The following is a 23,728-nucleotide window of genomic DNA, read 5'->3' as shown; positions in this document are numbered from 1 at the left end:
CCAAGCCTAAATGTCGTCAAGTTTTGCAGCATGCAGGTACAGAGTGCTTTATTGTCTGAGGGTCTGTGAATGGTATTGAACACAGCACAATTGAGTGAGCATCCTCGTTTCTGATCTTATGATAGATGCAAGGTCATTGAAGGAGTATTGAAGATGGTTGAACCTTGGACATTGGTTTGAGGATCACCTGCAGTGATCTTTAGCTGAGATGTTTGGCCTCCAATAACCACACATATTTTATTTTGCACTAGGTAAAACTCCAAGCAGTGAAGTTCTCCCTAATTCCCATTGACTCCAATTTTGCTCCGGTTCTTTGATGCCACCCCCAGTTAAATGCTGCCTTAATGTCAAAGGCAGTCACTTTGTCCTCATTTCTTGAATTAACCTCTTTTGTGCATGACTGGAGGAGATCTGAAGTTGTGTCCTGAGCAGAAGTCAAGATAAAATTGTTGTAGTCCCAGATAACTGTAGGCTGTCACTGGTGTTGATTTAATCTCAGGATCAACACACCTGAGGTGAGGGGTAAAGGTGAGATGGTGTGTCATGCCTTCATGAATAATCTTGGCTGGTACGGGAGATGAATCTGCACTGTTGGTGTTGCTCTGCATCACTAATCAGCTGTCCAGCCAACTAAACTAAACCAATTAATAAGTACATAACGATTTGAGAGCACCATTGGTAACACCACTTCCATTGCTTTCCTGATGATTGAGAATAGCCTAAAGGGGCATTAATTGGCAGGATTGGATTTATCCTGTTTTTTTTTGTGGACAGAACATACCTAGACAATTTTCCACATGGTTGGGTAGCTTTGCTGGAACAGCTTAGCTAGGGATGCCGCGAATCCTGGAGCATGATCCTTCAGTAGGACTGCTGGGATGATGTCAAGGTCCACTACCTTTTCTGTATCCAGTGCCTTCAACTGTTTCTTGACATCATGTGGAGTGAATTGAATTGGCTAAAGACTGGCACTGGAGACCAGAGGAGGAGGCAAATAGAGATCACACTTTTGGCTAGAGATGGTTGCAAATGCTTGAGTCTTGTCTTTCAGATTTTCATTTTGGGTTCTGCCATAAATGAGGATAGTGTTATTTTTAGGCCCTTCTCCTTTTGTTTCATTTTTCTTTTCATTTTCTTCTACTGTCCCCCACCATTGATGATTGGATGTCAGGACTGCAAGTTTTGATTTGATCTGTTGGTTGAATGATTGGTTAGCTATGTCTGTAGCGTGTTCAGCATGCATGTCATTCTTAGTGCTCTGTGCTTTGTGATCTAGATTGTGTTTTCTTCAGGGATGTGGCTACTTTTTTAAATACAGTCCTTAGTTGATTCATGTTTTTCTTAAATTTCTTCAATTAAATGCTTCCCCAAAAGTCTCTCTTTCATCCAAAGTGCTGGTTTAATGATTTTCCACCTGTAAGTGATCCATTAACTGATTTTGATTTTGTGACTAAGGAAAAATAGCAGATTGTGCCATTGAATTCTCGTAAACCACTCAAAAAAAAGGCTTCAATGTGCTGTAAATCTCAGTGATTCCATCATTTTGATTATCAATGTCCTTTCAGTTTTGTGTGTAGTTTAAGTGGTTTAGTTTTTTTTCTTTTGACTATGTATTGAAATCAGCTGTTAGCCCAATGCAAAATTAGAACTGGGAGAGCTTTGCATTGTACATTTTTAAAGTAATGGTGTTGAATGTTCTAAATCCATACGATGAGGGAAGAGAGCACTACATTGTTTGCACTAGAAACTAGATGAAAATTCGGTGAAGGTGTATTACAGGTCTTGTTGAAATAGTTGCAGCAATTAATTTTTGCATTTTGTCTTCTTGTAAATGTAGTTACATCTTCTATTTGATTTTCAAAACCATGCATAATTTTAGGCACACCGTTGAATAAAAACATATCTGTGGATGGTATCTGCTGTATGTCACATTTTACACTCTTTTATTCTCTTTCATACTGAGGAATGTTCAGAGTGTTGGGAATCTGTCATTAACCTTTTTTTGCTTTTTATTGCTTCTATTACCTATTCTTCTCCCTTTCCATATGTTATGCCATCCCCAGACTGACTTCCAGATCTCTGCCAGTGCCCTGTAAACATTTCCTGTGGTGCAGAAGTTTGAGCTATGATTCTTCACTTTCTGAAAGGAAGCATATGGTCTCTCTTTGCAATTTCACGTTCATGGTGCGACTGGGATCAGGAAACTGTCATGTGAACATGTCCTATCATTCTGTACTGAGCATACAGTATCATTAGTATGACACCTTTCATATACTCCAAAGTTGTTCATTTTTAAGTAAATTGCTATTTGGTTTCATCCAATGTATTTATTTGTGATGTGTACTCATTGTGTGCTTTAATACCAAACAAAATACAGTTAAATTTTGCCTAACCCACTGCTGTCGCTGCATGCTAACCTTGTCTGCCAAGGAACTCAACAAACATTTACACATTGCTCAATACCAAAGCTTTCACTTCTGGATTCCAGTACAACATCAATCAGCATCAGAATGTAGGAGTTCAAAGGGAACATTATACTCAATATAGCTCAATCAAAATCAAACTTGGATATATGAAGGTTTTTCTTGAGTAATCATGTCCTGTGTTTGTTGTATCAAATTGCCACATTCCTTTTATTTTGAATATGCAATCATCTAAAATTATACATGTAGTTCCAAAAGTGCAGTTAACCCATTGCATAGAAATAATTGAATGAAATCATCCAAAACATTGAAGTTAAGCCATTGTCTTTCTGTTCAAAGAGGCATTTCTGCTCATGGTGGCATTTTACTTGAGATTCTAATGTGCAGTATTTAATGTTACATTTTTTCTTACATTTATAAGTATCCTTGCTGTTTTTCAACTATATATCAAGGTGTCTGAATAGTATTCTGCTTTGAGTATAACAATTAATGTAATTGTAGTTTTGAATCTGATCTAAAAGAATAGTAAAATAATGAATTCCAGTGATTTCTGCTATTTGAAGCTGGACCAAGAGAATAATGGGCCTCAACCTGTATTACAGTCCAGATACCTCTTCCTGCACCAAAGATGCAGAAGAAGCCAAAAGAGTCGAACAAACTGGATGAGGATTTATTAGAGGTCAGTGAAGAGGTAAGGATCATTTTATGTACTCAGTGATTTTTGTATTATGTTGAGGTTGGTTGATTTTTGGTGCAGATTTAAATGTTGGGCTGATGTACGCTCATCCTTTTTTTCCAAAACTTGCTTTGCCATTTTCTGTCTGAGGGTGGGGCCTGAAATCTCTTCCCACTACTATTGAGAATGAGTCTCTGAAGTATGAGATATGGATAGGATATTAGCTATTATCTTGAGTATGGAGAAACATTCCTTCATTCCGATTTACACCTATCTAGATATCCTCAGTCAGATTGAGCATCCACAATGTCTGCTTGCCTGGGGAAAGCCAATGGTATGGTGTGGTGTAGTGTATTTGTATTGTTAACCACTACACTACCAAAATTGCCTGTGATGCCTGCTAATAATTGCTAAGGGATATTACACATATCATTAGCAGTCATTGTTTTGAACCTTGAAGATGTAGCTACTAATTTGCCATTTATCTTGTCAGTGCGATTATAATATGCATTTATTTGTGTTAAATATGGACAGTGAATCTCCCATAGTCTGACAAGATAAATATCCTGGATTTCAGTTCTTCCCAGCAGTTTGAAAGCATTAAAAACAATTTCATTTTTAAAAAAATTAAATGAATTGCCTCACATCCATCTTGTTTTTAATGATAGTTGTTTACATTGAACTTGAAATCTTCGCAAAGACAAAACTGGGTCAAATCTTTGATTTGTCACCTTTAGATTTTTTAATAACAAATTCCCAAATGTTCTTGCAACCTAGGAAAAGAGGAGTTCCCTTCAGCCACTTGGCCTGTTCTACCATTCTGATTTGCTTCAACTTCATTTAAATGCCTTTGATCCATGATGTCTTCATCTAACAAGTCTTCTAATCTTGTAAAATATCAATTGGCACAGCATCCACAGCCTTTTATGGGATGGGATGCAATATGAAATTTGATGACAGCCCTCCTAGGCCTACGAGAAAAATAGTTTGTATTTTAGTTTCCTTTCACAGAATCATAGAATCTCTACAGTGCAGAAGGAGGCTATTCAGCCCATCAAGCCTGCACTAACAATCCCACCCAGCCCCTATCCCCATATTTATCCTGCTAATCTATTTGACACTAAGGAGCAATTTATCATGGCTAATCAACCTAACCCACACATCTTTGGAGTGTGGGAGAAAACCGGAGCACCCAGAGGAAACACGCAGACACAGGGAGAACGTACAGACTCCATACAGACAATGGCCCAAGGCTAGAATTGAACTTGGGACCCTGGCACTGTGGGGCAGCAGTGCTGCACTACCGTGCTGCCCTAAGATACTGCAGTGTAATGAAAAAATTGCTTTGATTCAAGAGATCAGTCATTTAAGTGTACAAACAAGTCATGGTGCCAAGTCATCTGATTAGGTATGACAAGACTTAGGAAGAGGAGAGGGCCAGTTAGCACCTCAAGCCATTCAACGAGATCTCGGCTGGGTTGGCATTAGCCATTAGTTACAGGGAAGCATTTTGAAATGATCAGATTTCCTATAGCTGTTTCATTCATTAAAAAATGTGTAATTTTGTTTTAGGCTATCATCTTCCTCTGGCCCATGGACACGTTGATATAAGACAGTATTATATCTGAATATCTTGTGCAATATTGCAGAATTAGAATAATGTTGGCTGCTGAAAATAGGAAGTCTGCTCCTCTGTTTGTCTTTATTATAATGGCTTTTTGGAATATTGATTATTGATTTTTGATATTGAATATTGATTTTTAATATTGAATATTGATTTTTAGTTAATTTTCAAATGAAATAAACCTTTGGAAAAGCATATGAGAGTAACATGTGTCTACTCACACCTTAGCCTAAAGAAGAAGAGCTTACAGTTGAAAATACTCCTGAATCTGAACAAGATAGGTCAGCTCCAGATGCAAATCTGGATAAGGAGTTGGACATTAAAATGCATACAGAAGTGGAAGAAAATGGCGATCAGGAGCTCGAACTTGAACAGAATGGTTCAGAGTCTGTTTCTGAAAGTGAAAGCACTGAGACCAGCACCAAAGAAAGCCCTGATGACAACCCGACATCTGGCTTCAAGGAAGGTAAGCATGGTGTTGCTCCTTGTCACCAGCACAATTTGAAAAAAGCTTGAATATGCGTAAATAGCTGTTGCAATTGTTAGATTGAAGCAAGTTGTGTGTGATTGCACATTGGCCATGTTTGTGGTGTTTTTGGAGATTTTGTTTTCAGTTAATTCTGCCAGCATAGCATGTCCAAGAAGATCATTTGCAACAGTTGTTGTTGTTATGAAGTATTATACTAAACAAAAGGAGTATTAAATAAAATTAACTCTGCAATTTGAAAGGTAAATACGTGTGGTCGTGAGTAGATATCTTCTCTGCTCAAACTGTTTTTCATTTGAGGAATAATCTGCTAAAATATATTTTGATTTGTTTTTGTGAGTACATTGCTCTGTTCAGATCTCTTCCCATAAGATCCATTGCATTTATTGCATACTCTGTAATATCCTGTCATTATTGTACAGAACAAATCCTGCTATCTGATGCCAACCATAACACACACTGACATTTGGTCATTTGAGTAAACATAGTTGAATTTATAAGTCCAAAACAAGGGTCTGAGAAGTGTCACCAATCAAATATCTTTTATTTGTCAAACATGTATGTTCTTTATATTAAATTTCCTCCATGTTGATCAATCTCTCCTATTCTCCCCCAACCTTTGTGCAGATGTTATGGGCTGAATGGCCACTTTATGTGCTTAACTATTCTGTGATTCTCTTCTAAGCGTAGTTTTAATGGCCTTTCCCAGTGTTCTTATTCCGCCTTTGGCTGCATGGTAAGTTGATGCTGCTGGCCAAGGGCAGAATTATGGAGCAGTAATTGTTGCAACAAGCAGGGAAACTAAAAATGGCCTGGAAGGAAAGATACTAAAGAGAGGGTGCTGCTGCTATCTGTGAAACTGTACTTGGACAAGTCAACATCCTGAGGTGTTGAATTAGAAGGGGAGCATTTTGAAGAAACAAATAAATGATTGCAGCAAGCTACTTCTGGTGGAATTCAGGAATAGCTTGATTTTTAGCTAAGCGGGGCACTGTTGTACTATTCTGCACCCCAACCCCCCATCAAGCCTCACTTTATGACTTTTTTCATTTTTTTGCTCCCTCTGTCTCTGTTTACACTTTCTTTTATTCCCACATCTCTCTGCTTATTTTTTCTCTGATTATTTCCCTGCTTGACTTGCCAATGTAACTTGCCCTCTTGTTCTTATTGCATCCTCTCTCTGTGCATCTCCTTTGTATTCCCTCTTTGCTGCTGCTCTCCCCCAGCTACACAATCTTGAAATGCCTACTCAAGGTTTCTGCTCCAACTCACTTGTGGCTTTAATGTTCATCTTCCTTGATGAAAGTTAACCGGATTGTTCATCATATTGTATCTGACCAAACTAAAGTGGAAGGGCAACTGATTTTCACCTTCAGGTGAATCTCGGCTTAACAACCACTGATTTTTCAGGTGCACAAATTACCATAATCTTTACTTGAACTGTACCTCATTTGCATTTGTGATTAAATTAGGCTCTTGAAATCCATCTTCATGTTTCATGTAAAAAAAACATTCTAATCTAATGCTCCGTCTGTTAATGCTATTTCTAATGCTCAGCTACTTATACAATCCGCAACGAATAAGATATCAAGATCTTATGTAACAAAGGACAACATTTGAAACGGTGTACAAAGAGCACGAAAAGTTTACAAGCTGGAGAAAATTGGATGTTGACAAAAAGATGACTTGATTTGGAGTTTCCAAAAAAATGGGCCCTCAGTTTGTATTCAAGGTTGAAGATGACAGAATTTGCTGAGTGTTAAGAATGAGAGGGCTGGCAAAAGTTTGATGACATCTGGAAAGGGAGAAGGACAGCTATCGAACCTCTTTTGGAGTTGTCACAGTGGCACTTGTCTGAAAAAGTTGTTAATTGCAGTGCTGATGAGCAGTAAGAGGAGCAGTCGGTGTCATTTCAAGGCTCTCAGTTTTCACAGAAATGAAATTTATAGATTTATAAATCAGCCCATTCTGTGTGCTTGTTAAGTAGTTACTATGTACATGAACTATGCAACAGTGGCTGAAAGATTCTTACCCACTCATCAGGAGAAGTTTGAAAGCCACCAAACCTCCTCTGGAGGAAGACCGGATGGATGCACAAAGTATCCAAATACTATTTTTTGACAATCAAAATCCAAATGGACAGCAATCTATGTTGCTGGTAAATGACCGCAAACGTATCAGCTTTACGGTGATTGTGGCACTTGTCATCAACAATCTTGGTTAAATCTCACGAGTATGAGAATTTAAGACTCAATGTTAAGAATTTCCAAGCAGTATCACTGAAATCCAACTTGAATGGTTGGACCAGATACTGCAGTGGATCAGGAAAAAGACAAGTACCAATGTTATATGGTGTTTACATATGAAAAACTGCTAGGTAGCTAGATGGTATAGTTTTAACAGACTACGGATTTCAGTGCAGATTATTAGGCTTTAATGCAGTTTCTGATGTAATAACGGAGAAAGAAAAACAGCTTTTGAAATCACAACATATTGTTGTTTGAAAGTTAATACAGACTGATTGGCAGTCAATTTTAATTCATCTTTCCAGAACACAACCTGCAGCCTCTTCAGTGCAGTGCTCAATTTTTTTTCTACTGTTGTATCCGTGTATTGATTAATTTTTGTGTGAAGAAGGATTTCATGATTTCAGGCTCTAAATTTATCCTTGTTTAATTTGAGCCTGTGTCCCCTTATATAACTCAATGTTCCAATTGAATCCTTTCCGTATTAAATTTCCTACTTACCTGTTGAGATTGTCTTTCACATTCCATCTTTTCAGGCTTAACAGCTCAAGTTTTATTTTGACTGAAGATAATGTACGTTTTAAATCTTTTAAATTCCACCTAAATCTCGTTATAGCTGATGTTTCAACCACTAGATCATAACTTCAGGATATCATCTGTTCATCTGATTTTTCCTGCCTGTTCTTTAATCAAACAGGTTTCAATATAAATTCAAGAGTTTATATGCTTGATTCAATTAGTCGTAGCCTTTCAAAAATATTTTCCCCTTTGGCCAAGAAGTTCATAATGCCATGATCTGCTGATCTCTCTCTTCCCTGATTCTCCAGTTGTATATTACAAAACAGGAAAAACATTCTGCTGACATCCACACTTAATGAAAGATTATAGTTGTCTGTTGATTTTTGAATGTATATTTTCTGTCATTGCAGAACAGTGGAAAATAGTGAATCCAGAGGGCAAGAAGCGATATGACCGGGAATTTCTCCTTGGGTTCCAGTTCATAGCAGCGAGTACCCAGAAGCCAGATGGCTTGCCAGCAATCAGCGATGTTGTTCTTGACAAGGTGGGTTTACTATTTCTGAAGTGTTAAAACAGACCTGGTAATTGATATGAGCTAGTGTCAATATGATCCTTGGCAAAGCATTTACAGTATCCCTGGTGTGTTTTTGCCTTCTGAAGCACTGAGTTATCTTTAATTTTCTCCAGAATGGAAATGCTTTGTATATTTTCAAAGTACTTCTGTTTTCAAAAAGAAGTGCTTGCTCCTTTCTATTCCTGTTGTGGTCAAAAATACATGATGTCCAAAAGCAAAAATGCAGAACCCACATTCTCCATGTGGGAATCTAGAAATCATACCTGGACAGAAAATCCAGGTGCAACAATGTCAGTGCATCTTAACTCAGTTCAATATGGTGGCAGAGGTCATATAAATAGCAAGGCCTTGTGCTCTAAAGTAAGTGAATTTTACCTAGAGATTTTCTTTCTTGCATCAGCTTGCAGATTCAGATAATAGCCAGAGAAGACTTTGATTAATCGTAGCAAAGTTTTTCGAGCCAAGATAGATGAAACTTTCATCTCATTTAAGGATGCCCTGAAGTTGTTCTCCATATGTGTCAACAGCTGGTGTTTGAAAACGCAGACACTTTGTAAGTAGTGATGGTGCTGTGCTCTGTCTTGGGTAGTTATCGTGGACAGACATTAATAATAAACACCATCTGTTTGGGGAATTTACACACAAACTGGCGTCAGATTTTAATAGCAACTAAGCTAAAAATAAACAGTACAACATACAGTAGATAATTTTCTTGGTCTGTGTGTCTAACTAATTTGAACCTGAGAAGCTTTTGTTGATATCTTCAGATTGAAAGTTAAAAACCTTTCATCAGTCCTAGAAAAAGTTAAAAAGTTAGAAATTCTAACTTTTCCTTGCCCTGATAAACAGTCAATGTTAACCCTGTTTCCATCTCCACGGACGCTGCCTGACCAGCTGAGTATTTCCAGTATTTTGTATTTTTAGTTTAGATTTCTGGCATCTGCAGTATTTTGCTTTTCAACTAAATTAGTATGTTTCTTCTCTGCTAAAAAAGAGGGGACAATGTCCTAGTGGTGATGTAACTGGACGAAGGACCAGGCTAATGATCTGGGGACATAGGTTTAAATCTCACCATATTTAAATACAATTAATAAACCTGGAATATAAAGCTAATCTCTATAATGGCGACCATGACAACCACCATTATTATAAAAGCCCATCTAGTTCACTAATGGGCTTCAGGGAAGGAAATTTTCCATCCTTACCCAATCTGATTTACTTGTGAGTCTTGACCCACAGCCATGTGGTTTTCTCTTAACTGCCACTGTGTTCAAGACAATTAGAGGTGAGCAGTGAATAAAAAGCAGAACTTCTCTTTTCTTGCTTGGATGCAGTTTTATGTGTCATGCTTTCTATGTGCACGATGAGCTGCAAGTTATAATAGACTTGATTGCACAAGTTGGCAGACGTAAACCTAATCTTACATGCTGATATTCGCACTCAAACACTTGAAGCAATAGTCATTGGATAGGGATCTGATTAAAACAAACTTAGCACTTTTCCTTTTCATCCTTCTTCATAAATAGGCTGTGGGAGGGGAATTGGCCTGCTCAGCCTTTCCTAATGATTTGGTATCATTGTTGTGAAACTTTTGGCACTTTCTCTAACTCTTCTATCTATTTAACAAATGGAGACCAGAATTGTAGTATTTTCTTTCATAATGCCCCTTTGAAGCACTTGGGGCATTTTATTACATTATAGGTACCATATAATTGCAAGTTGTTTTATGAAGCAATTATGCATCTCTGTTCTCAAACAATGGTTTGGTTCTAGTTGAATACAATCATCGAATGGTTACAGCATAGAAAGAGGCCATTCAGACAGTCCTGATTTTGAAAACCTTTTCTCTCAGGAGAACAGTCCTCACTTCTCCAGTCTATCCACATATCTTAAGTTCCACTTTCTTAAAACCATTTTCATACATCTTTAATGTGGCCTCTATTTTTCCGTGAATATTACACAATACTACACCAGGGCTTTTCTAAGCATTTTTACTGTCCACCACTGACCTTTTACCTTTTAAAGATCCTCTGAAGTTGTCAAGACATCGACATATCGGCATGGCTAATGTTGTATCACTTATGTGCCCATTTTATGTCACACCTCAGCCTCGTAAAACAAATCTTATTTAATTTTCAGATCAACCAGACCAAACAAATTGCAAGACCTTTGGATCCCTCACGACTACTACCCCGGGGCCCAGATTTCACACCATCCTATGCAGATTTTGGAAGGCAGCCACAGAGTGGACGAGCAGGAGCGGTAAGTCATGTCTGTCTGAAAGCTGGTTGTAGGTTGCGTTACTTGATTATATCTTCCTTGTGTATTTTTGTGACTTTGTTTAAGATAAACATTTGCATGTACTTGCATTTATAAGGTTTATGGTGATGCAAAATTTATAAAAAATGTGGCTAATTAAGCATATTTGTATTGCAACAAATCTCATAGTGATGGGGTTTCAGAAAAAGACAGTAGGAGCAAATGCTTAAGTGCGCAGAACAGCAGTGTCAAATATGGACTAAATCTTTGTAAGCTCAGTCTCTTGATAAATGAGATCAACTAATAACCTACTCCCAGTTCTCTTATTGGAGGACAAGTCTGTTGTGAACATTCCCTGATGCTGGCTTCCACAGAACTACTTTGCATCTGTTTTGCAACACTCAACCCAAGACCCACAGTTCGTCCTATGTGGAATCATATGTGCAGTTTTACCACCAACCTTTCTTGAGTGCAAAAATCACATCCTCTTTCCAATAGATTTGATGAGACGATAGCAGAATCTGTGTATAATACTACACTTCTTACATGTGCCTTCGCTGGGCTGTCACAGAGCCAATCCATTCCTTTTCGTCTTAGCGTTGTTGATTCAGTTCAGCTGGGTAACTCCTCACTTGATGGCATTTTAAAAGTTGAATTAAGTGTTGACAACATTGAGGAAGTGCCAGTGTACACTTCTATGGGTTTTCAAAAAAGTGCCAATTTTTATTTACCTGGATCTGTGACTAATTAAACTCCAAAGATGTGGTCGTGTACTGGGGTGGTGTTTCATATCTTAAGAGCCACACTCCTCCATGAAACGTGGGGCCAGATCTTCTATGAAATGGTAATCACAGTTGGATTGCTACTCTGCTCCTTTTCATGATCGGAAGCTACATTTCTGCTAAGAAATGCGCAGCATGTTTGCTCTTAGGAGTCTTTGGCGCAGTGCAGCAGTGTCAGGAAAAGCAAAGTCATGCCTTGTTTTTACAGTAAACTAGGTTCCAGCCATTTTGACAAGTCAGGGAGAAGGTAAGTGGATGAGGGGTTAGGGTGCGTAAGATGGATGGGGGAGGAGGGGAGTGCAGGTGAATTGTTGAAGAATGGGGGAAAAGCAGATGGGTTGACTGTGGGTGGGCGGCAGGTTGGATCGCAAGCTGGGGAGGAGGCATGTGGGCTGGAAGCAGGGGGAGGTAGGGTGGTTTGGGTGACTAGTCAGTGAGTGTTAGGAGTGGGCAATTGAGTGGCATTTGGGGTGTAGCTGGGGAACCCAGTGGGGGTGGTAGCAGCAATTGGTATACTTAGCCAGGAGTTAGAAGTGGGTTTAATCCCAGTTTCTGAGTAACTGTTCTGCTAAGACAGTCGGACCCATCCAAAGTCTCCGATTTAAATCAGAGTATCGGATAGTTCCCATGCAGGATAATTTCCCATCCAAAATTTGAAGTTCCTGAGCAATTACTGTCAAACTCTTGCATGGGGATTTCCAGGGACGACTCAAAACTATTTCCAGGGCATAACTCCCCAGAGAATGGAGGTTCTGGGCCATTGTCTTTAAGGATGAAAGTTGACTAAGCTGATTCTTCCTAGTAATAACAGCCAAAGCACTTTGACCAATTGTCTAAACCAGTGCTGCGGCTGGCACAGTGAGAGTAGGCTTTTACCCTGACATTGTTAGATGTGAAAGGGCAATTAGAGTTCTGATTCCAATCTTGACTAGCAGCTTTGAAGGACTAATGCTTATTTTGCTAAGGCCCTTAAAAGCAGGAAATTTAGCTTCCAGCAAAATCTAAACAGATTTGAACTTCAAACAATCAAGTAAAATTTGGCAGACTATCAAGCTATAAAATACAACTATCTGTCATATCTGCACAAGCAGTTTAAATTGACACAAATAGCTTCACGCATAATTGATTGCACCTTTCCAAACTTGCAGTTGCACAAAGACAAAATAATGTGTACTAAAAGAACTATGATATTACTCAAGGAACCATAGTTGTTAAGCCTCCCATTTTTGTCAGGCCACAGATTTCCATTGTTTTGTTTTAGTTAATTCCAAGTTTCAGAAGTGGAAATGAAGAATGGAGTGGTGGTGCTTGTAACCACTTACTCAAAACTTGGTTCTTTGCCATTCTGGCACTACAAAACTAATTTCAGTCTCCAGAAAAGGTCAGTAGCTCCATCTGGAGCTAGCAGAGATTTCTTTTAATAGCCTTCCTATGGAGAGAGGCTCAAAGCCAAAGACCCATTACTTTGTGTTATGGAGATGTTAATGGCTCACAGAAGATACCTACTTAGAAGGTACATAATTATGAATGCAAAAATTCCTTGATTTAGCATCCACAATTTGTATCCAATAAACATTGAGTTCCATCAGGATTCTGCTGCAGGCTTTCATTCTCTCTTTCGTGCTCTCCCTTGAAAGCTTCTCGTGAGCATCAACTTAAGTGAAACAAACATTAACGTTTAACCTGACTTTCCCGGGATTTTGTTCTGATCCATTTTAAACTTATTTATCTACTTCTTTAAATTTCACATTATTGTCAGTTAAAACTCTTTCAATTCTTTTGCAAGTATTGGTTTTAACTAAGAGGTCATTTCCAGACAGAAGTAGATAGTTAACCGTATATAATTTAGTGTAATTATGCCCCTTTGAATTCTTTCAAATGTATTCAGGTGTATTCTAAAACTGGACATTACTATTCATTTCTCCATGCATTACAATTGGAAATAAAATCAGTGGCAAATTGTGTCCTACTGCATGAACACAACCAAAGTCTATTTGGAAGATCAGATACCATTCCCCCTCTCTCTGTTGCTCTCATGCAAAAGATATTTCTTTATGTGGGCCATTCATCTCTAGATGTGACATGACATTTTAAATGTATTCCTTATTGTCAAAGAAGTAGTACCAGTAGAGTTTGCATTCTGGTGTGGTAAAACTCTGCATGATCTACAACCGTGTTCTGCGTTACCCTCAAAAGGAAAAAGCCCTATAAGGCCACATGCACTGGCTATGCATCATCTGCCATATCAGTGGAGATTTTCTGACCACTTGGAATTAATAAGGATTAATATCGATATAATTTATTTAAATCTTGATGTGTCAGTACTGTTTTTGATTAAGATCTGTGATCTCATTGTACATGGGCAACCCATTACCTACAATGGTTTGGCCAGCACTTTGCATTCCAGGCTAATTCACTGGGTGTTTGCTCTTCAGCTAAAAGATTGAATTGTAATCGCATCATATGTCCTTGCTTTCCATCCATTTTTGATATATCTGGCCAGATTTTCTTTTCCATTCTGGCTGTCTCAGGAACATTAAGGGGAGGTGAAGTCCTGACATTCTGGCAATGGTACTGAAGACTTGTGCTCCAGAACTTGCCATGCCCCTAGCCAAGCTGTTCCAGTACAGCTGCAATACTGGCATCTACCTGCCAATGTAGAAATTTGCCCAGGTGTGTTCTCCGCACTCAGAGCAGGATGAATCCCAGCCTTAAATGTTTTCAACAATAAAACATCCGCAACTCTGTGGGTTAGAGAATTCCAAAGATTTATGGCCCTTTTGAATGAAATAATTTCTCCTGTTCTCAGTCATAAATGACTGGCCCCTATGCTGAGCCTGTATCCCTTGTGTATTATATTTCTCGATCAGCAGAAACAATTTTAGTGTCTGCCCTATCAAACCATTTCAAAATCTTGTATGTTTCAATGAGATTGCCCCTCATTCTTCTATACTCCATAGAATATAGGTCCAGTTTATTCAGCCTTTTGTCGTAGGACAAGCCTCTTCTCCCAAGAATCAGCCAAGTGAATCTTTGCTGTACCACCTCCAATGAAAGTATATGTTTCCTTAACTATGGAGATGAAACTGCACAGTATTATAGTTGTGATCTCATCAGAGCTCTGCACAATTATAACAGAACTCTTTATCTTAGCAATCCCTTGGCAATAAAGGTCAATATGCCATTTGCAGTTGTAATTGCTAGCTGTACCTGCATACCAACTTGCTGTAGAATAAAACCAAAATACAGCAGCTGCTGGAAATCTAAAGTCTCTCAATGGGGTCCTCAACTGTGTCCAATCCATTTACCACACTTATGCCTGATCTGTTCCCCTCCCTCCAAGAACTGTGACATGCTCCTCTGATTCTCTCTTTTCACCCTAGCTTCCGCATTCAAAGGATTGTTTTCTGCCAATTCCAGAATGATGCTACCAATCAACATGTTTCTCCCTCATCTCCTCAGATCAGCCATGATCTTATTGAATGACGGGGCAGGCTCGAAGGGCTGGATGGCCTACTCCTGCTCCTATTTCTTATGTTCTTATGTTTTCTGTCAGAACTGCTGTCTCTGTGATGCCCTGGCCCACACTTCAGTCATCCTCAGCTATCAAGAGAGACTCTTTCCCATCCCATTCCGCTGTCCCATGCAATTGCAGGAGCTGTAACACCTGCCCCTTTACCTCCTCTCTCCTCACCGTACAATGCCCCAAACACAGATGCAGCAGGGTTTCATTTGCACTCAGAATCATAGAATTTTATAGCACATCGTCTCCACACCAGCCATTAACTACCTATCTATTCTAATCCCATTTTCCAGGACTATACAGTCTTTTTCTGATTGGCAGTCAGTGACTAGTGGGGTTCTGCAGGGATCTGCTAGGACCCCAGTTGTTCACGTTATATGTTAATGCTTTCGCAGCGGGAACTGAATGTATTATCTCCAGATTTACAGCTGATACGAAGTTGGGTGGGAGGATGCGCTGTGAGGAGAGTACAGAGATGCTTTAGTGTGATTTGGACAGGCTGATGTGGGACAGCTGCATGGCAGATGCAGTATAATGTGGATAAATGTGAGATTGTACACTTTGGTAGCAATAATGGGAAGACAGATTTACTTGAATGGGTGTAAATTGAGAGATGGATATTCATCGAGACAGTGATGTCCATATGCATCAGTCGCTGAAGGTGAGTGTGCAGGTACAACTGGCAGTAAAGAAGGCAAATGGTATGTTGGTCTTCATAGTGAGAGGAATTGAGTATAGGAATAGGATGTTTTGCTGCAATTGTATAAGCAATTGGTGAAGCCATACCTGGAATAGTGTGTGCAGTTTTGGTGCCTTTCTCAGATAAAGGGTATCCTTGCTATACAGGAAGTACAACGAAGGTTTACCAGGCTGACTCCTGGGATGGCATGTCTGTCATATGAGGAGAGACTAAGTTGATTAGGATTATATTCACTGGTGTTTAGATGAGTGAGAGGGGATTTCACTAGAAGTTCATAAAATTCTAACAAGGTTAGACGGAATAGATTCAGAAAGAATGTTCCTGATGATGGGGGAGTTCAGAACTAGGGGTCGTAGTTTGAGAATAAATGCAGATTGAAGACCTTTACCCAGCTTATAAGCATGACTCCCATCTTCCTATTGCTTGCCACTTCAATTCACCTTTTAGAACTGAAGTGAGGAGAAATTTTTTCATCCAGAGGGTGGTGACTGTGTGGAATTCACCTATCATCAAATGTAGTTGAGGCCAAAACGTGTGATTTTGTGAAGAAATTAGGTATAGCTCTAGTGGCAAGAGGGATCAGGATATTTAATTCAATAATCAGCTATGTTCAAAATGAATGGAGCAGTCATGAAGGGCTGTTTGGCCTCCTGCTTCTAGTTTCTATGTTTCTATCCAGTCTCCCTCGATAGCTGAAACATTCTAGCTTAGGCAACTTCCTGATTAATCTCCCCTGCGCCCTTTTTGGTGCAATCACTTCCTTCCTTTAATGTGATGACCAGAGTTGCACACCATACTCCATCTATGGCTTAACAGCTCCAAAATAACCTCCCTGCTCTTATATTCAATGCCTCGGTTAATAAAAGCAACTATTCAATGTGCCTTCTTAACCACCTTATCTACCTGTCATGCTGTTGTCTTTCAGTTTATTCCACTGTATTCACTGTTCACAATGCAGTCTCTACAGTGGAGAACCTAAACGCAGGTTGAAGACCTTCACCCAGTCCACAAGTGTGACCCCCATCTTCCTGTCAGTTGCCACTTCAATCATCATCTTGCTCTCCATTCCCACATTTCTGTCCTCAGCCTGTTAACAGTGTTCCAGTGAAGCCTAACACAAACTGGAGGAACAGGACCTCTGCTTCCAGTTCTTCCAGTAGGGTGGCACAGTGGTTAGCACTGCTGCCTCTCAGTGCCAGGGACCCAGTTTTGATTCCCGGCTTGGGTCACTTATGTGCAGAGTCTGCACGTTCTCCCTGTGTCTGCATGGGTTTCCTCCAGGTTCTCAGATTTCCTCCCACAGTCCAAGAGATGTGCACGTTAGGTGAATTGGCCGTGCTAAATTCTCCCTCAGTGTACCCGAACAGGTGCCGGAATGTAGCAACTAGGGGATTCTCACAGTAACTTCATTGCAGTATGAATGTAAACCCACTTGTGTCCTAATAAATAAACTTTAATTTTTCATTAATTTAACATCAAATTCAACAATTTTACAGCCTTTTGGACTTAACATCGAGTTCAACAACGTCAGACCATGATTTTTTTTCAACTTCCTCTTCCCACGAGGAGTCTGTAACTTGTTCTCATGTTTTGCTTTCAGAGAGTGCTGACCATTGTTCTGTAATTACCACATTAATAGTGGCACAAAGGTCAGTTAGCATAACTGACCTAACACTCATTATGGGTGAGGCGATGGCCTTTGTGGTATTATCGCTTGACTATTAATCCAAAAACTCAGTTAATGTTCTGGGGACCTGGATTTGAATCCCGCCGCGGCAGATGGTGGAATTTGAATTCAATAAAAAGTGCCTGGAATTAAGAATCTACTGATGACCATGAAACCATTGTCAATTGTCAAAATCCATCTGGTTCATCAGTGTCCTTTAGGAAAGTAAATCTGTTGTCCTACTTGCTCTGACCTACATGTGACTCCAGAGCCACAGCAATGTGGTTGACTCTCAACTGCCCTCCAAGGGCAACTAGGGATGGGCAATAAATGCTGGCCCGTGTCCCACAAATAAATACAATAAAATTACCACTTTCTTTGTCTTTTGTCCATGATATCATTGTCAAATCTCTCCTTTGCTCCCACTGATCCCTGATTTTTCTATTTTGCCCCATCCCCCCTCTTCAACAGTATAAAACCCATCACTTTTCTACCTGTCTCCAGCTCTGAACAAGAGCCATATTGGAACATTAACTCTGTTTCTCTCGCCACAGATTCTGCAAGACCTACTGAGTTTTTCCAGCATTTTATGTTTTGATTGTTAACCATTTTCTCCATACAAGTACACCAAAGTATTCTGAACATCAACTTTTTTTTATTTATTTTTTTACTCCATTTTTAAAATTACAAAGCCAATACTCATAACAGACTGGGCAAACCCAAATTCATTCCTTGCTTGCTTCAGAAACCAAATTCAAATTCCAATTGAATCCAATTCATGGTCCCCATGAGAGAGACAAACAAGAACCAAGCTGACAAGATTAGGCATTACAACCCATCTTGTACTTGATCTGACGCTTGATCTCGGAACATCAACATTGACAACACCTTTTTAGAAATATTCTGCTTTTCAATTCTTATAATCAATGTGAATAACCTCACTCTTTTGCACATTAAACTCTGTCTACCATCATGTTGCCCCCTCACTTAATCTGTTTATATCTATTTGCAATCTCTGTGTCCTTCTCCCAGCTTACATTTTCACCTCGTTTTGTATCGTCAGAAAACTTAAAGACAGTACTCTCTGTTTCCTCTTGTAGGGTTATATCACATCATAAATGGCTGAGGCCCCAGCACTGATCCTTGTGGCAGTCCACTAGTTACAGCCTGCCAAATTGAGCATGCCATGTTTAGGCTTATTCTTTGTTTCCTTTCATCTGTAATAGTGACCATGAAAGCTATAATCAATTGTTGAACTCATCTGGTCCACTAATACACATTAGAAAAGAAAATCTGCCATCATAGTCTGGCACCCAGACAACAACAACGTGGCTGATTCTTAACTACCCTCTGAAATGGCCTAGCAAGCCACTCAATTTTGCCAACCCACTGCCAGTAAGTTCCAGAACATCGCTCTTGAGAAAGTGGTAGTGAGCAACTAGGGACAGGCAAATGATGACTGCCAGTGATGCCCACACCTCATGTAAGAATTTAAAAAAACTATCCTCACATATTGCTTTTAAATGATAACTCTTTTAATTTATCAGTACATTTTTTTATAAAATGTACTTGTTTTCCTTTACTTTTTCATGGAAAGTGGGCATCACCAGCAAGCCCAGAATTTGTTGCCCATCTGTAATTGCCCTTGAGTTAAGTGGCTTGCAGGGCTACTTCAGGAGGCAGTTAAGAGTCAACCACATTGCTCTTGGTCTGGAGTCACAAGTTGGCCAGACCGGATAAAGATAGCACATTTCCTTCACTTGCGTTAGTGAATTTTACAATCGATGAAAGTTAGCATGGTCACCATTTCTGAGACTAGCTTTATATTCCAGAATTATTAATTGAATTTAAACTCGACCAGCTGTCATGTTGGGTTTTGAACCAGTGTCTCTGGCCTCTGAATTACTAGTCTAGTGATATTACCACTATGACGTGAGTGAAGTTACAAGCCATTTGAATTTAATGCAACCAATTGAATTTAAAAGTCATTTTCTCTTTACTGTTTTAAGTTATGAAAATAAATTCTTGTGCTTAAGACATACAGAGTTTCTTTAACCCCATAGTTTTAGTTTAGTCACATTAATTCCAATCAAGTCAGATATCAAAGACTTGTTCCATATTCTCTCTTGGGTGTAACAGATAATGCTTTATACTGTGTGAATCTAAGAAGCCTCAGAGTAGTGTGAATCTACTGGGATTGACTCTTAATCTACATTGAGTGTTTACTTGGAATTTGACAGTGGAGAGACAGGCTGGTGAATTACATGGCACAATAAGAAGTCTCACAACACCAGGTTAAAGTCCAGCAGGTTTATTTGGTAGCACGAGCTTTCAGAGTCCTGCCCCGTCACGCAACTTGCCTGATGAAGGGGCGGCACTGCCCCAGTCCAACACTGGCATCTCCACATCAGAATCACATGGCAACAGGAGTAGACCATTTAACCCCATGAGCCTATTCAGACATTCATTTTGCATCCTGTACTAGTATGTTACATTGCTGTCATTTATAAAAACAGGTGTTGCAACTGGTTTTCATGCACAGGGAAACATTTCTGATCTCTCTAAGCAATTTCCAATTTACACTGCAGGAGTTGGTTGAAGAGAACCTTTGTTCTCTGGGTGTTGATAGTGATGGACCCATCTTCTCAAATATATTCTTTCTCAGTGAGTGCTAAGAAGAGCGCCTTCTTCATACAGATGCTCAATGGCTGAAGTTGGAGGGGATTTGGCTTAGAATTGAAGGGGCAAAGGTTGAATAGCCAGGTCCTAGTAGTGTTAGTGGGACGTAGAACCAGTCAGGATTGCCAACAGTAAATAGTCTCACGACACCAACAGATTGATTTGGTAGTGTGAGCTTTCGGAGCGCCGCTCCTTCATCAGGTGAGTGCAGGATTTGTTTCATGTACAGCATATATAGTCACAAACTCAATTACAAGATAATGATTGGAATGCGAGTCTTAACAGGTAATCAAGTCTTTACAGGTGCAGACAATGAGTGGAGAGAGGTTTATGCACAGGTTAACCTGGTGTTGTGAGACTACTTATTGCGCCTATCCCAGTCCAACGCTGGCAACTCCAAATCAGGATTGTCAGCGATCTTAAAGAATTGATCCAAAGATTATTGGCCAGTTTTTCTTTTCTTTTTGGTAGATAATCCTGTAGCAGTTAACACCATCATTGTTCATTTCAGCACTGTGTTCTCTGGATCATCCTCTGTGAACATTTCCATTGCCACTTCCTTGAGTTGAAAAGCTCTTAACTGTTGTTTGGTTAACAGAATCCAAGGGGGTGGTGTTTCAGTCTGATCTTCCTCTTCAGCTCTTTCTAACTGTATTAAATCTTCACTGGGCAATTCCTTTCCAAGGGATTTGAGCAATTCCATCATGTCAACCTTCTCCACTTCATCAAAGCCAATTTCCCTTCCCCACATGATTTTATGTTGAACTTCAAGGACAGTGTCATGAAATCGTCTTGTTGACATACTTGGGACATGCTTGATGTCATACACCATTCATACAAAATGATGTAACTTCATCCCATGAATAAGTAATATTGCCTGTACCCTTGAGGATGTTGAAGGTATGCCAAAATTCCCTGGCCCTTGACACATTATCACCATCCATTTTCTTGCTAAGCTCAGAGAAGGTACAGCATTGATAGTAAGACTTGAATGCAGCTATTGCTTCCTGGGCTGTAGCAATGAAGCCTTCTTGGGTGGCAAGAAAACCACCCTTTTTCAGACAAGTCATCAACATTGATGGGGTGATCTGGATAATTGAGGATGACTGAGGCAGTTATCCAAGAGGATATCTTCTCTGTTGCAGACAGGGATGACGTATAGAGAAGCATTCTTGAGTGCACTGCCATCCAAGCTTTTTCATTTGAAAGGCAAATAATATGCAGGTGTCCCTTGGAATACACTCCTCAAAGCCCTTGGTGTATTGGACTAGTATACCACTGGTCAACTTAAAATTATGCAGATAGGAACATTTCTTGAAACACTTGAACCATCTATCTCTAGCACAAAATTTTTCTAGCTTTGGCTTGGATGACCATCAAACTAAGAGACACCTTGTGCTTGTTTTTGATCCAGGCTGTCAAGAGTCCTTCCATGTTTTTCAGTCCAGCTTACCCTACTAGCATTGAAAGGTGCAGTACTTTGCGTACTTTGATATTGTCAGGGTTACCATGGCTTGTGCTTATTGCTGTAGGAGGTAGCCCAAACACTCTACCAATATTTATAAGACTTTATAAGACCCTTGTCTGGCCTCATTTGGAGTACTGTGCGCAGTTCTGGTCGCCTCACTATAGGAAAGACGTAGAAGCTATTGAAAGGGTACAGAGGAGATTTACAAGGATGTTGCCTGGACTGGGAGGCATGCCTTATGAAGTTAGGTTGAGGGAGCTGGGTCTCTTTTCCCTGGAGAGACGAAGGTTGAGAGGCAACCTGATAGAAGTTTATAAGATGTTGAGAGGAATAGATAGGGTGGATTCTCAGAGGCTATTTCCCAGGGTTGAAATGGTCGCTACGAGAGGACACAGATTTAAGGTGCGGGGAGGAAAGTACAGAAGTGATGTTAGGGGTAAGTTTTTCACTCAGAGGGTGGTGAGTGAATGGAATGGGCTGCTGTCAGTGGTGGTGGAGGCGAACTCGCTGGGGTCTTTTAAAAGACTTCTGGATGAGTATATGGGGTTTTATGGGATTGGGGGTTATAGATAGGTCTATAGATTGGTAGGTGTTGATGTGATGGGCGCAACTTGTGGGCGGAAGGGCCTGTTTGTGCTGTAGTGTTCTATGTTCTATGTTCTAATATCAACTGCTTATTCTTCAGTCTCAAAACCATTTAAAAACTCCAACTTAATTGCAGAAGTGATAAGTTCTTCTTGGCAGCAGCAGACTGCCATCACTTGCTGGGCATTTTTGACTTCTGTTTAAGAGTAATTTCATAGGATCGAAGCACCAAATCCCAAGCCTGGACAATCTCAAATGACTCTAAAATGGCCTCCCTACCTTCACTCGATGCAAAGTTGAACAAAGGTTAAGTTGGGACTCCAAAATTTCATCAGTAGATTGCAGAGTCAGGACCCACTGGCTTCCACTTTCCTTCAAAGGCCTTGTACTATTAGCCAAAAGAAGACCCTGAATCAAGGAAAAGACAGCACTGTACCAAATATCTCTCACTTGTTTTAAAGTGGAGCCTCTGCCTCACCTGTGGCAAGCGCTTTTCTTACTGGCTTTAAAATGGCCTCTCTGCCTCACATGTTGCACAGAGGCCACACTTAGGGTGTCAAAATTCATCAGCATGTTGTAGAGTTAGGCCCCTGAAGGGTAAAATACTGCAGCCTGTAGTTTTCCACCAAATAAACCCCCTAGTCAAGGAAATTTTATCTTGGCCTTTCTGATTCACTTGATTTAAAGCTTCACATCAGGCAAACCTGGGGCTTCCAAGTTAAAATAGGATTTCAGAGTCAGGAGTGGGGCCCGTGCTACACAATTGAGCAGTCCTGGCTTCAACTTCATTCTTGAAGAAAAATCCTGGGGGTACAAATATTCCTCACACAAACTGTACTGCAGAGTTTTAAGAAAAAGTCATTTTTGCTTCGAATTGCGGTTCCTTGCTCTAAAATGGTGCCATTGGGTCACATGATGCTATGTGAGCCCCAACACACACAATGTTAAAGTGCAAGGTTTGGTCCCAAGTGTTCATTATCTGCAGTGTTGAAGCAGAACAACACTGAATGAAGCAAGTTAAAATGAGATCTTAGCATAAATAGTTTTTGTTAGTTAAGGATATCAAATGATGTGGAGTTGAGGTACGCATTGTGATCTAACTGAATGGTGGAGTAGGCATGAGGAGCTGAATGGCCCCTGCCTGTTCACGCTCCTGTGTGAAGAAGAGTAGAGTCACTAATCTGAATTTAGTCAAGCTTCAAATGGTTATTCGTGATACGACTTAGTAAAATCATTACCCAATGCAAAGTGATCTACAACATAAATTAATTCACAATTACAAAGAATGAAATTTGCCTCAAATAATTTGATTTTACATATACTTGGATTTGAGCTAGTGGTGATGATTTATGGTAATTAAATAAGTCAAATCCAGTTTTTCTGGAATTTATACAGATGAATTAATTCTAGTTTTTGCATGAAAACCATTTGTATTTCTCAATTGCAGTACAGCAGCTATTTTGAGGTTTATATTGTGCAAAAGACCTTACAAATGACACTGCATATTAACAACTATT

The 23,728-nt window shown here is 39.7% G+C and overlaps 1 protein-coding gene across 9 annotated transcripts in view; it reads left to right on the top strand.

Moving 5' to 3' along the window:
- The window catches only part of LOC145360241 (eukaryotic translation initiation factor 4 gamma 3-like), a 338,012-nt gene that overhangs the window by 238,469 nt on the left and 75,815 nt on the right, over positions 1 to 23,728 (top strand). For all 9 annotated transcript variants that reach the window (XM_080215311.1, XM_080215316.1, XM_080215315.1 and 6 more), the window contains 4 exons: positions 3,026 to 3,114; positions 4,952 to 5,189; positions 8,386 to 8,519; positions 10,689 to 10,811. In XM_080215311.1, the coding sequence (XP_080071437.1) occupies positions 3,026 to 3,114; positions 4,952 to 5,189; positions 8,386 to 8,519; positions 10,689 to 10,811 (584 nt within the window). The remainder of the gene's footprint in view (positions 1 to 3,025; positions 3,115 to 4,951; positions 5,190 to 8,385; positions 8,520 to 10,688; positions 10,812 to 23,728) is intronic.

This window comes from Carcharhinus amblyrhynchos, chromosome 30, assembly GCF_965287045.1.
Source record: "Carcharhinus amblyrhynchos chromosome 30, sCarAmb.v2.hapA, whole genome shotgun sequence".
In the NCBI taxonomy this organism is placed as follows: domain Eukaryota; kingdom Metazoa; phylum Chordata; class Chondrichthyes; order Carcharhiniformes; family Carcharhinidae; genus Carcharhinus; species Carcharhinus amblyrhynchos.
This window is presented reverse-complemented; position numbering and strand designations above follow the sequence as displayed.